Here is a 13,291-nt window from a genome sequence, read left to right as displayed (position 1 = left end):
CTCAACATTTAATATTGTTAACAATATCAACTGCTCTGACAAACCAAGCTGTGACAAACTTGCCTCTAATCAACAGTGTTGTGACTTTCACTTTTATATGGTGACTTGTAATCAATATGAATAGATTACAGCATATGTGAATGAATATTCTATTTTACCTCATATATTGGCATAATAAATTTTATAATTATCATAATTAACTGGTCACACTTGTGTTTTTTCCCTGTTTTATGTGTACCCACTAAGATATTATTTTCAACTATTAATGTGGCTTTAGGAGTACAATGGTTTGTCACTTGAGCACCTTTACTTTCCTGCCTTTGTTTCCTCCTTACCATGTTTACAGTTTGGGAATACAGGTAAAGCTGTTTTTTGGCCATTAAAGGTGACTTTGAAGCACAAGTTATTACTCTAATAAATGTCAATTGTATCTTAACCCACACAAAGTATACTTTACGTGAGTCATAAATGTTGGTTCATGTCAACTCAGAAATATGTTTGCATTGATAAATACACGGGACATAGTTTAACTTTTGTAAACAAAGCAAATTTATTAAAAAGGACAAAGAATGGGAAACCACATTCATGAAAATCATTGTGCTATTTGACATAAGAGTGACATTAGGGTTCAGTGCAGTGACAGTGTTCATGTTGAAAGAAGGCATGTGTTCAGGACAGGCATCCATGAAGGTTCTTCTTATGGCACTCAAGTCTCATCGAGTTGCAGCTTTTCAGCAGAATCTCCTTTGTGTGCTGTTGCATGCTGCTTCACAGTGGAGCATCCACATGGCTGAATTCAAGTCTCAAGGAAGTCATTTTATGTCCATCATTGCTCCCGTCATCTTGTCTGCTTCCAACCGGTCATGGCTGGCTGGACTCTCCATCACCTCAGGCGCTGCAATGTGACCTCGCTGGCGGCCTTTTGCTAGCCCATCATCGCCCCGGGTGAGCCACCGCACTTGCAGTAGTGGGCTTTCGAGTCCCATCCGGAGCGTAGTCTCGTGTGTTTTGGGCTCCAAGTCGAGCCGAGTGAGAGAACACACAGGTGGCCGCAGCAGTGCCGTCAGCGTAGCTTGAGCATTTGCCGTAGCATGCCCGCGATCTGGAGGAACTTGTCCTTCTTCCTCTGCTTCAGAGCCATTAACGCCCGCGCCGTCTCCTCCGGGTCGTGCGAGTTGGAGAATATGCTCCGCACCCGCTCCTCCGCTTTCATGTCGCCTGTCTTCTGAAACAGTCTGGTCAGGGCGTCCTGGCTCACGCTGTCGAAAATGTTGGCCACGGCTTTCTTGCGGTGAGCCGTGGCAAACTTGTTGCCGTAGACGCAAGGGCTGACACGGCGGCAGTCTGAAGACACGTACGCGGACATCTTGTCTCTCGCTTGGCGTGGCTGTGAGACTGAGGCTGAGCGGTGTCGCGCGGCTCGTGAAGCTCGGGTGAGTGCAGTACAGGAAAGCTGAGCGGCGCGCATTTATACTGCTGCTGTGGGAGGATCACTCCGCCAGCCGTTAGTGACGTCAGCAGTCGTGAATCAAAGAGAGGACCTTCCCCTTTTGGCGTAACATCAAGCTGAGAGACCCCGGTGTAAAAAATAAATAAATAAATACATGTTTGGGCCCCTCTCCCTCAATTATTTTTTCTTCCCCTAGCCGTAGTGGCATTTGCAAATTTCGCTGTGCAAACGCGCACTTTTGATTGGTGGGTTGGTTTCACTCTTGGTCTTGGTTGGCTGCTGTCATCGGCTTTCACGGAGTGTCAATTTTGAATGTTGTGTTTACAAACAGCAACGGGAAAACATCGGGCATCACTTAAAAGTTTTTCCGTTGCTGTTTGTAAACACTAACGTTCAAAAACTGACGCTCAAAGAAGCAGCCAACCAGGAATGAGCGTGTAAATTGTGTTTGTAAATGATAATTTCCACCATCCATTAGGGATATTCTAATTACAAAATAACTCTGGCCGGTTCCCCCCTTTTCTTTCTTTCTTTTTTTCTTTCTTTTGTAATTGGCCTCTGCACCGTCGCACCGGCTGCACTGTCGATATTTACCTGCCTGCCTGCTGCTGCTGTTGTTGCTGTTGTTGCTGCTGCTGTAGGATGATGAAACTTAACTCGTGCATTACAACATCACTTAGTATATTAATTGAAGGACAATTTAGGCACCAACATTTGTGGTATTTATTTTGTTATTCTTTATTTGATTTAAGTTGGTTAAATAGTATCATTGTGTGCAGCGTTAATTTTGGTATTTTGTTAAATTAAATTTTGACTTTTTTTCTAAATGCAGTTTGTTTCATTTGTTTATTTGTTTTTTTAGAGCAAGTTTGTTATAATTTTTTACAAAATGATTGATTTGTGTTTTTTTACAAAAAATTGTTTTAGTATTGTTTTTTTTTTTAATATGCAGTGTGTTTGTCAAGGGCAAGATAAATATAAAAGCTCAATAAGTATTGTTTAATAAAGTAAACTACAATCATCAAACAAATGTTTGACTTTCCTCTTTCTGTACAGACATTCAGCAATACCGAAATAAATACTTAAAATGAACCCTGAATGCTAAAGTATAATTTAAAATGACAAAGATGAAAACAACTGACTTGTTTCCTACAATTAGTTCTAGTTAATTTTATAAATGCAAAATGTAGTTTCATTTAGTTTTTGTTTAAAAAAAGAGAGCAACAACTTTATTTTGTTTCATTAACAAAAATATTTCTTCAATTTAGTTTTAGTTATAGTATATCATTAGAATTTGTTAAATGAATACTTGACTCATTTAGTCATCTTCAGCAGTAAGAATTTAATATTTTGTATATATTTAATTTGACATAATTATTTTTCATGTGCAATTTATACCTTTAAAAACACACTTTGTCACTTGCAGTTGACTGAAAATGACATGGGTCATACCAGAATTGGAGGTCATTTTACATCCCCGCCATCAAATTTGAAATAATTCACATACTTGTCCTGAGACCAAATAAAAAAATAAAATAAAAACGTATTTTCACAACCATAAGTCTTACATTTTTTTGAAAATCGGCGGCACGCCAAATAATGAGGTGTGCCTTTTATGTACACCGAGTTTCAAAAGCAAATGTTGCCGTGCAACTTTGACTTAAAAAGAGGATGGGATGCCGAGCACGACACATTGCTTATATGCAGAAAATGCGGACCTTGGTAAGACAGGATGAAAATTCGAAAGACTCAACTGAAAGACAACGGCATGCGGACGCTCAAGACACGCCCCCCAGTAGTGCCGGTGTTATGCCAAAGTACAAATAGGTCTACTACTTACCCCCGTAAAAATTTATATGCCTGCTGCGGGTACAACGCAAAGCATGTTTTTCAATAAATACATGAAGAACACGTGTTTTTCAGTTTTAGAGACAATGTACTGTAAGTACAGTACTGTATTTATCGCAGAGAAACAACTAAAAAGCAAGCAGCAAGCATTCTGCAGGTGCGTTCAATGACCACGCACACGCACACGCACACATACACGCATACATATATAGAAAAAGCTCACACAACCGATTATTGTTTATCGGTTTTGTTCCAGATATTTGAAGTTTAAATACATGTTCACAAGGAACCTTTTCGAAGAATCCCCACTTCTTTAAACTTGGAGAACTTGCCCATCTGTTCATTTCGATTACAGAAGATGAGGAGAACTTTGAGGGATTTGTGGATGAGGATTGATCAAAAGTAATGTGAGAATATCGTTAAATACTTCAATAAAGTACAACCGAAATCAGTTGCTGCCTTTTTAAAAACATACGTTACATATGTGTTAGTGTGAAAGCATGCGACCGTATGTTTTAAGCCAGCATATGTTACTATGACTGCGCCCAATTGTACGGTGCGCCTTATGGTCGTGAAAATACTGGTAAATTAAAAAAAAATGGAGAGAAGAGAATGCTTGAAAACAGTTTTTTAAATATCAAATAATTCTGGAGTACCCCCTAAAATGCCATTTTTCTCTTGTAACCTGCACCCCTTCAACCCGCAATGACCAAAAGAATGACTGCAGCAAATGTATGTCCTCTTTTCCATTTTTCTCTCCTTTTTTTACCACATAGTTAGCCTCAATTGAATGTCTCACTCTACTTCATGCAACCCTGTTATGCATGTAATCAAAATAAGAATTTTTTTTGATATGTTCGCAACCTCATATGGCCAAAATTATAGAGGAAATAATGAAATGCAAAACAACGTTTACGCCATAAATATAAAACAATCAAATGAAAAACCATAAATATGGTGGCACTTGAGTGCACCTTTTTGTGTTGCTTGATGTTTTCATACACATCTTGAAAACTAGTTCAGTAACCTCAAAATGTCATTTATACAATAAGTATTCACTCACAACACACGTAGCATTATATATATATATATATATATAAAACACTCAAATGAAAAACATTAAGAACTGCCCCGTGTGATAACGTCACTGGGTAAAGAAGTTCATTGTGTGTGTTCTATAGCGATCTGTATCAAAAAACTATTTTCTGATCAAGGAACTTAGTTTTGATCGCCAATGTCAGAGATTATTTTGATTATATGTTCATTGTTGTGGTTGTTTTGCAGCGGCATAGAACTGCAATGCAACATATTAAGAGTTAAGTTTCCTCCCATAGCGCAGCAGTAAGGTAACTTGAGGCAACAAAAATATTTGAGTGTGAAGTGCACTGTGTCATACTCAGAACTGTTTGTAATATATTGAGGCTTGCACAAGACTCACTTTATAAATATTATGAACAGCTCTTAGTATGATGCAGTGCTGTACATCCCTGAAAACCAAAACTGCTGTGCTCATATGACTATGAGGGTATTGTTAAAATAATACTAATTAGTTGTATCAAAATACGATAATGTTGCAGTTCTATACCACCGTAACCTAAGACAATACTATAAATAAATTGTGAATTAATGTTTGTAGATGGCATAATTTGTAGTAAAGTACAGTACATCTCTTGCCTTAGATCTTGTTGTGCAGTTTCATACCAGGCTGATGTTAATTATTGTTTGTTTGTTAGTTTAGTCCTAATTTATTTTCATGTGACATAATTCTATTTATGATCGTGTAATTCAAAAAGCAAGTTTTTTTATGTTATTAGATAGTGTAAGTGCACTTTGTGGGTGTGTTGTATAATGTGAGTTATTGATTTATTTATTTTTTGTGTTATCTTTTTAAATGTGTGCCATCTTTATAAAGGTACAATTTGTTGTCTTTGCATGTGGTAGCTGGTGAAGAGGAAGATTAACTGGCTTGCATTGCATGCAGGAAGAACTACATTATATCATTGTTTTGTTTAGCAACGTATGCATATTTATTGTGTCATAAAAACAAGATTGTAAGGAGCATTAAAATCAATCATGTTTAGAAAAATGATGTCAAATGCAGTCTATTACACATCACTTACTAACAAATGTTACTTAAAGTGTGCTTATTTGTTTAGGTTCCTAAAATTTACACCCAAGATTGAGTCAGCTATTTCTGGGGGTTTAATCATTTTGGATTGAAATGTATTTTCTTCAAATGGGGGGGTCTTGAGTGGTATTTACATGTGCTGGCTGGGTGATCTTATCTCGTAAGGTACAGAGGCCCCGTTCTGTCACAAATGTGGTAATAAACAGTGGCGTGCGTATAAGGCTAAAAAAAAAAAAACTGTTACACTGAGCTTTGCCCTCTCACATCCTGAGTGCCTTATAAGGAAAAGGAAAGTCCTCCACGCCAATGGTGATAAGTGACTCAGGAAGTATATTTTTTCCTGTAAGTGCAGCACAGTGAAGGTCACACAGTATGCCCGGCATGTGGCATTGACTGCCCTGTGGAACAATGAGCCAGGAATCCTTGGCGGGTTTAAAGTGAACTCGGGTGCAGCTTTTCCTGCCAAGTATGATTTCCAGGTCTGTGGGAACAATGCGTCGCCAAAGGATGATTATCTGACTGTCTGCAGGTGGCTTGGCTGGAGACATGAAAAGTCAATGCATTTCTTCATAAAAAAAAAAAGGGGTTGGCTGCATATTTATGACCCCAAAGTTGTCCCCCGGGTGCAAGGCACGAGCAATGCACAATGAGAATTCAGCGGGAAGACGAAAGCCAGAGCCTTGAGCTGTTGTGGACAGCAATTATACACACTTTATCTAACTGCCGATATTGCCTAACAAACGCTGACAAATGTCCCTAAAATAGAGTCCAAGTGACCGATAAAAGCTAATTGCCCAAGTTTTATAAGTCCAACATGTAGTAATATGATTAATGTTTCTTCTTTAATTACATTGCCTTTTCTTGTGTTTGGATGGTAAATTAACATCCTTAAACTCTTAGTGGTAAGATCTATAATTTGATACATCTCTATTTGTTAAGTACAGCAGATTTTGATGCTCTAAATGAACTATAAAGCATGAGCCTGCAGTTTGACAATATCCAGAAATCATTTGCAACATAGCAATTATACACTATTTATAGTCTGCAGTGTTGGATAAGGAGCACAGTTCATTCAACTCAGTGCTCCAAATTAGACCAACCGATTGATTACAAAAAAGAAATCGATGTTCAAATCTTGGCTCTGACCTTTGACAAAAGCACTGGCGGATGCACCTTACTTTCAAAATATGACTTCTTTCAAACTCTAATGATCAATAAAATATTTCAAAATTATGCACAAAAAAGAAATACAGAGCATTATAGCATTTTATCACTCGTTCAGAGTATGTCATGCTTGGACAAACATTGCTGGACACAAAAAGTATTTCAAGATATGGGCTCTATTTCGCAAGTCTAGCATGGCGAGTGGCGTAAATCTTCATGGAGGCAGGTTGGACTGCGTGTTGGTAATTTCACAGATGTGTGCAAACTGGCATATTTCTAAAGCCTCGTTTCCACCAACAGTGTCTACCCTACTCTAGTCTACTCTGTTCTACTTGGCTCTACACCAAAAAGCAGTGCGTCTCCACTGTCACGGCCACCACTCGGGAGCTGCTCCTCACTTTGCCAGTGATGTCATGCTAAAGCGACCGCAGCTAGCGTGCACTGCACACACAGGCAAAAACAATGGAGAGCGCAAACAATGGTTTGTGCCTGTTTATTTCAGCCTGAAGACATCGAATGAATATTGCAGAAACCAGAAGACTGCATTCAATAATGTTAAAAAGGTTTGCACCTCCTCAAACGTCCAAGCATGAATCTGTTTGGAAGCCATGGCAGCTGTTTTCCCGGGGTGGTGGTTTGCGCAGCGGCACATTGATGATGACATCATTGGCCTCCAAAATAATTGTCACGTTTTGGAACTGGGCTACTTTTTAAGAACCGCAATGGAGCAGGTACCAGAAAAAGCGAGTAGAGTAGAGCCGGGTAGATTTGTTGGTGGAGACGGGGCTTTTGCAGAGCACAGTAGAGTAGAGTAGAGTAGATACCATCAGTGGAAACGAGGCTTAAAAGAATGGTTTACGCCATTGTGAGTGTTAGCAAAGCCAACTTGATTGGCTATAAATCAAAGCGGCCTCTGTCATTCCCTTTAAATGAAGTGCAATAACTCTCATGAAGAAATCTCTGTGTGGAAAAGGAATCCGTGTTCATCCAGATAGAAATATACTTTTTTTTCCTGATGAAAGAAGAAACTCTAATCTTTCTTTTGGTAGGTCCCATGTTTTATAGCAATAGAACACAATATTCTGTGGGCCTTGCAAAATCAGTCAAAATCCAGTAAAACAGCTGGGAGTGAAGTGGGTTGCATCAGCGAAAATGGCTGGGAGTGAATGAGTTAAATGGCATTGTGGTTTCCAGAGTCTTGCAGCCCTCAACTGTTTGTTTATTATTATTTTTTATCAAGCTTTGTCATATTCTAAAAATAAAGTTAAACAAGGTTTGCATGAGTACACAATGTTGTACTTGCCTGTATTGTCTTTCTTACTTCTGCCTACTCCATTTGAACATATCAACTGTAACTAATGATGCAGTGGTTTTTTGTTGTTGTGTTTTTTTCTCTTCTTGTAAATCTTGATTTTTTTCCTGCTTGTTTATTTGTTTAATAAACAAACAAACTACTTTTGACAATACATTTTTAAAACATACCTTGACCTACTGCAATGGTTTTAGCATGTTTAATAAATTAAAGGTAAAGAATAAGAAGTGGCCCCACTTTAATAGATTTTTTTTTAATTGTTTGTAGATGGAAAACATATTTGACCCCCTCCAGCAAAAGAGTCCGCATTTTGGCAACATTAGTTTTGAGCGAGACACAAAAATGTCGATTTTGAGATTTGTCCACAAATAACCTCCTTGAGGTCTCTATAGTTTAATTCCCCAGCAGCACAAAAGTTAAAATTGTAATAGAATTGTATTAAAATGATCAACTATTAGTGCATATTTACAAAACTCTGTTGAACCATCAAAACAGTCATTTTCTTGATGTAACCAAAAGCATTTGAGACACATCCATGATGTTATCAATAAACTTACTTGTCATAGGCCACACCAAATGGCCAAAAATTAGCTTTTAATTCACACAAAAAACCCACTGTGGTAATATGACTTCATTTAAACAAGAAAATATCACAAGGACCAACAATAAAAGAATCAAACTTGATGATGATGAAGATGAATTGTAAGATTAATGTGATCTTCAAAGTCGAGGCTGATTTCATCCATTGAGAGGTCAAACTTCCTAAACCTTTAAAGGGTTCAAACACCGGACGATGCCTTATCTGCTGTTGGATTTGACTTTCCAGTCATATTTTAACAGTTCATTAAAAATTAAGTTAATATCTTTTTACTAAGGTAGTGGTTGATATGGACATTTGAAAGATGCAAGGCCCAAAACTTTAAACCTGTTTTTCTCAAAACTAGGGATTTCAACCTGCCAACATTAAAATTGCTGTAACTTTGTCCATTTTTGAGGTACGTCCAACTTTGTCCATTTTTGACATAACATCTTAAAGGGAATTAAGTATAGAATTCAAATCAGCACCAATCAAACAGAGCCAGGCAACAACATGACGGAACTCACTCTGCGCGTTGACTGAAAATAACAAGTGTCAATATGGCCACACCCTGAGATGGATACAAATTGGGGGATTTTGCTGCTCATTTCATATTCCACAAACACAACTTTAATCACAATGCCCTGTTTAGACTAGTGGGGTGCATGGGACATATTATCCATCTACCTATTATCTGAACCAATTACACTGAAAAAATATATATATATATATATTTTTTTTTACCTGACTTCTTTAACTCTTTGACTGCCAGACGTTTTCAAAAACGGGATGTCGCCAGTGCCAGCCGATTTAAGCATTTTGACTGATCTTTCAAGGTCCACAGAAAATGTTGTGTTTGGACTATGGAAACACACCTACTACCAATTGAAAGATTGATCTCTCATCTTCCATAAGAAAAAAAAAGTTTGTTTCTACCTTATTCCGTTCTTCAGTAATCAACAATAGAAAATGGTTAGTTTCACCGAAATGCTTTGTTTTGAAACAAAAAGCGTATAAAAAGAGCTTTTTGTGAAACAATATTATTTCATGCACTCTTTTTGTCCATGAATGATGCCCCAAACACCTAAATAGTGCTTTACTTCTGTAATACACCACCACCAACAATGAAAAAGTGTTTTTAGTTTGCAAAATATGTTTATTTCCATTCAACAGTGTAACAATTTGACAAAACAATTTCGCAAACTATTTACAAATGTGTGCAACTGTGGTACTATTTACAATTATGTGGATGTTTCAAATACAGTTTTTCTTTTTGTAACACTGCCCTGCGTGCAAGGAGACGGAGCAGGATTTGCACAACAAATACGTTTCACTTCGATTGTCCGTTTCGCGTGCAGACGTTACACTTTCTTGACGGCCTTTTTTTCCGGGGAATAGCAAGTAGTAGACTGTACCCACTCCTCCGATGAATATGCATTGGACTCGGGGTACTCTTCGTCGTCCGATTGAACGTCCGCCTGAGCGTGCTCGGTTGTGCTCCGCGTTTTCCGGTGTTAGCATCGCTAGCCCGTGAACCTTTATGACGTCGTCATAGCCGCCGCGTCAGCACTTCCAACTTCGGCGTCAACCTCAGAGTCACCATCATCATCATCGATGATGATCATCGTCGTCATCAATGTGCTCTTTAGCGTTGGTCGATGCCTTTCGCCTTTGAAAAAAATTCCCAAGTGTGAGCTGCTTGCAACCGGTCACCATTGTTCGCTTCTTCAGCCATCTAGCTCCGCCTCACGTCTTCTACTGCCGCGTCAATGCTTCCAACCTCGGAGCCACCATCATCATCATCGATGATGATCATTGTCGTCATCAATGTGCTCTTTAGCGTTGGTCGATGCTTTTCGTTTTTGAAAAAAACTGCTCGAGCATGAGCTGCTTGCAACCGGTCGCCATGTTCTCTTCCCTTCCCCAGCCATTGTCCCCTCTAGCTCCACCTCACGTCTTCTACTGACGCCTACCCAATTTTGTCAAAAGAGAGTAATTGCTGCCATCTAGGGGCCAAAAATAGTCATTAGGCTAACTAGATCTGCTTGAAACTTTCACCACAGCTGGCCAAGGCTTTCCTCCACCCATTTCCAAAAAAATTTTTTTAAAAATTGGAGAACGTCTTTTAACGTCCTTGGCGGCCCTCCGTAGGTTTTTACTAAACGTCATTTAACGTTTTTGGCAGTCAAAGAGTTAATATATAATCCCACAGAAAGCAGAAGTTCTCCTTCTCCTAATGTTTTTATACTATGAAGATTTTATTTACAGTTTAAATTACTCCTCCACACATGCATTGGGGTTAAAGGAAAAACAATGTTTACTCTGTGTTTATAACAGTCATTAAGGCCTTACTGGAATATGTTGCATGCAACAAACACCCAACGCGTCTGCTTGGCCAATGACTGCTTATGTAACCGTAGCACAGGAAATGAAGGGCAATTGGGTGAAGGAGTCTCTGAAAGTATATTTTGCATGTGTATTTAAGGACATCAACTGCAACGCCACTTGATGCTTTTATCATGAAATTGTATGTTGAAGAAAATCACATGACTCAGTCAAAGCAGGAGTAGGTAAAAAAAGAAAAAGGCGAGGGTTGTTTGGGGAGCAACTGTCACAAATCTGAAATATCAAAGAAAGATATTCTAGGCAATAACACTCGAGAATACATTACAGTATGTAATAGCACTCCCCTCCATACCATGCAATTATGCTTTCTCGGGCCTGTGAATCCGTGCAACCTGATTGGGTGCTCAGGTTCTCTGAGGTGATTCCTTTATTGCAGAACTGATTTTGATCTCACTCGGAAAATCTACCTTTGCCCACACATTTTGTTGAATTAGTTTGAATGGCAACATGACAGCACATTTTCATATTAGTCACCTGTATGTTAGTGTGAATTGTTTACCAGCATTCTAAAAAAATACATATGGATGTAATTGTTTTCAATAGAAAACACCACAGTATTAATAATGCGTGACTTCTAAAAAGCAGGAAGTGCAAGATTTCGAAATTCAGTGTGTGCAATGGAAAGTTGCTGAACGACGCACTACCCAGGAACAAACCACATCAAGCAATGATATCCGCTCACAAATGTCACACTAATAAGCTATTAATGATTTTTTGACCTACAGTGCGTCATTGTTTCCATAACGATAATAATGTTTACGCTGCCGGTTTGCAAGTCAAAAATACAGCAGCTTGCAACAGGGACACACTTGAAAATGAAGATGAGATTACATTTTGAAGGCAAACCATTTTCCTCCGCTTATCTAGAGTCAGCGCACAGGGGCAGGGGAAGAGAGTCCAACGCCTGACATCTTTGCTCCAAGGAAAGCCATCCATCATAAGGTGAGGGACATTTTCAAGCATTTTTTTTAACCCTATAAAGTCTAAACCATTAAATATATGAGAGAAAATTTGGATTATTTGCAAATAGGGTTTCTTGGTCCTATTGAACAAACAAATGTTTTTTTGTTTTTTTTAATCAACTTCCACATATGACTTTTGATTTGTGTCATTGCTTTGCTTTAAATGTGTACATTTATAACTAGGGATGGGCGATCGGGCAGATACCAGACATATTCCGTGGTATCGGTACTCGTGACGGCGATCGATACTGGTATCGGTCCCCGCTCTTGCGGCCGTTTTTCGGTCAGGTACTTAAGTCAGAAATGGTTATTTTGCATTTATTGACTACCACAGATACCTTGAGTACGAAAAATCAGAGAGATTTTTCCTGTCTCGAGTACTCGTTTATTTAAGGCTTTAGCGTAGCGGATGCACAGGCTACATTTGATTTAGCCACTTACATCACCAACACAAGGGAAAGAAGAAGAAGCGGATGTTACTTACTTGATTCAAGCAGCGGGAACGAAGGAATTAAAAATAAATCGAAGGTGTGAGCGGAATGCGGTGAACAGGTTTTCGTAGGTGAACCTGCAGAAGAATCATGATCAGCATCACTTGCGGGAGCCCAATGCTGCGGGACGACCGGCAGTGGCGCTTGCGGCGAGCGGGTGGCGGCGGCTCGGCCCAGAGGCTGACCATCACGTCCACTCAACCTGGTTCAGGCCAGGCCACGGCTGGCGTGGGGTAAGTTTCGGCATTTGCGCCCAAGGCGCCATGAATGGAGTGAACGACAAAATACATGAATATGTGTATGTTGTTTTAGCGTGATGTAAAGGCTGCAACATTACGTTTCAACTGGCTCCCGATTTAAGATGTGGCCTGTACGGCAATATAGTAGCTAATGTGTTTTGTGTCTGCAGATTAATCCCAAACTAGATTCATCCCAAGGTTGTTTTTTTTTACCACTGATGCCGTCATACCACAACAGAAAAGGTGAGGTATTTTTGATTGTTTAAAATACTGTACAGGGTGTACATGTTTTTACATGAATAGAAATTCATTTTATTTATCTATTTTTTGAAATGCATTTTATTTTGTGCTCTAAGCAAAATGACTTTTATGAAAGAATATAATTTCCATTTATTTCAATCAATTTTAAGGAAATTTGCTAGAATTAGGATATATGTCTTTATTTAAAAATCTGTCATTATTTTTATTTTTTATTTTATGTATCATAAGTACTAATGGCATCTGCACTTGGTATCGGTATCGGTGAGTACTGTACTGAAGATTTGAATATCATTGTCGGTGTCAAAAAAAGTGGTATCAAACATCCTTATTTATAACTGTCAAAAATATTATAATAAACAGACATATCAAACATATTAGTATTTCCCAAAATCATTTCCCACTATTAATAAGTATAAGTGTTTCTCCTTTCTCAATTGGGGCGATCTTGCAAGG

The 13,291-nt window shown here is 38.6% G+C and overlaps 1 protein-coding gene across 1 annotated transcript; it reads right to left on the bottom strand.

Moving 5' to 3' along the window:
* Window positions 1-525: 525 nt before the first annotated feature.
* Window positions 526-1,460, bottom strand: tcima (transcriptional and immune response regulator a). The gene has a single exon (XM_077561717.1). The coding sequence runs from the start codon at window positions 1,364-1,366 to the stop codon at window positions 1,064-1,066; it is 303 nt and encodes a 100-aa protein (XP_077417843.1). The 5' UTR covers window positions 1,367-1,460; the 3' UTR covers window positions 526-1,063.
* Window positions 1,461-13,291: the final 11,831 nt, after the last annotated feature.

This window comes from Vanacampus margaritifer, chromosome 3, assembly GCF_051991255.1.
Source record: "Vanacampus margaritifer isolate UIUO_Vmar chromosome 3, RoL_Vmar_1.0, whole genome shotgun sequence".
NCBI classification, from domain to species: Eukaryota; Metazoa; Chordata; class Actinopteri; order Syngnathiformes; family Syngnathidae; genus Vanacampus; species Vanacampus margaritifer.
Note: the sequence above shows the minus strand (reverse complement) of the source record. Positions and strands in the feature narration are given on the sequence as shown.

Bases quoted from the DNA above. Each gene is read 5' to 3' on its own strand.
- tcima (XM_077561717.1), bottom strand. From the start codon at position 1,366: ATGTCCGCGTACGTGTCTTCAGACTGCCGCCGTGTCAGCCCTTGCGTC.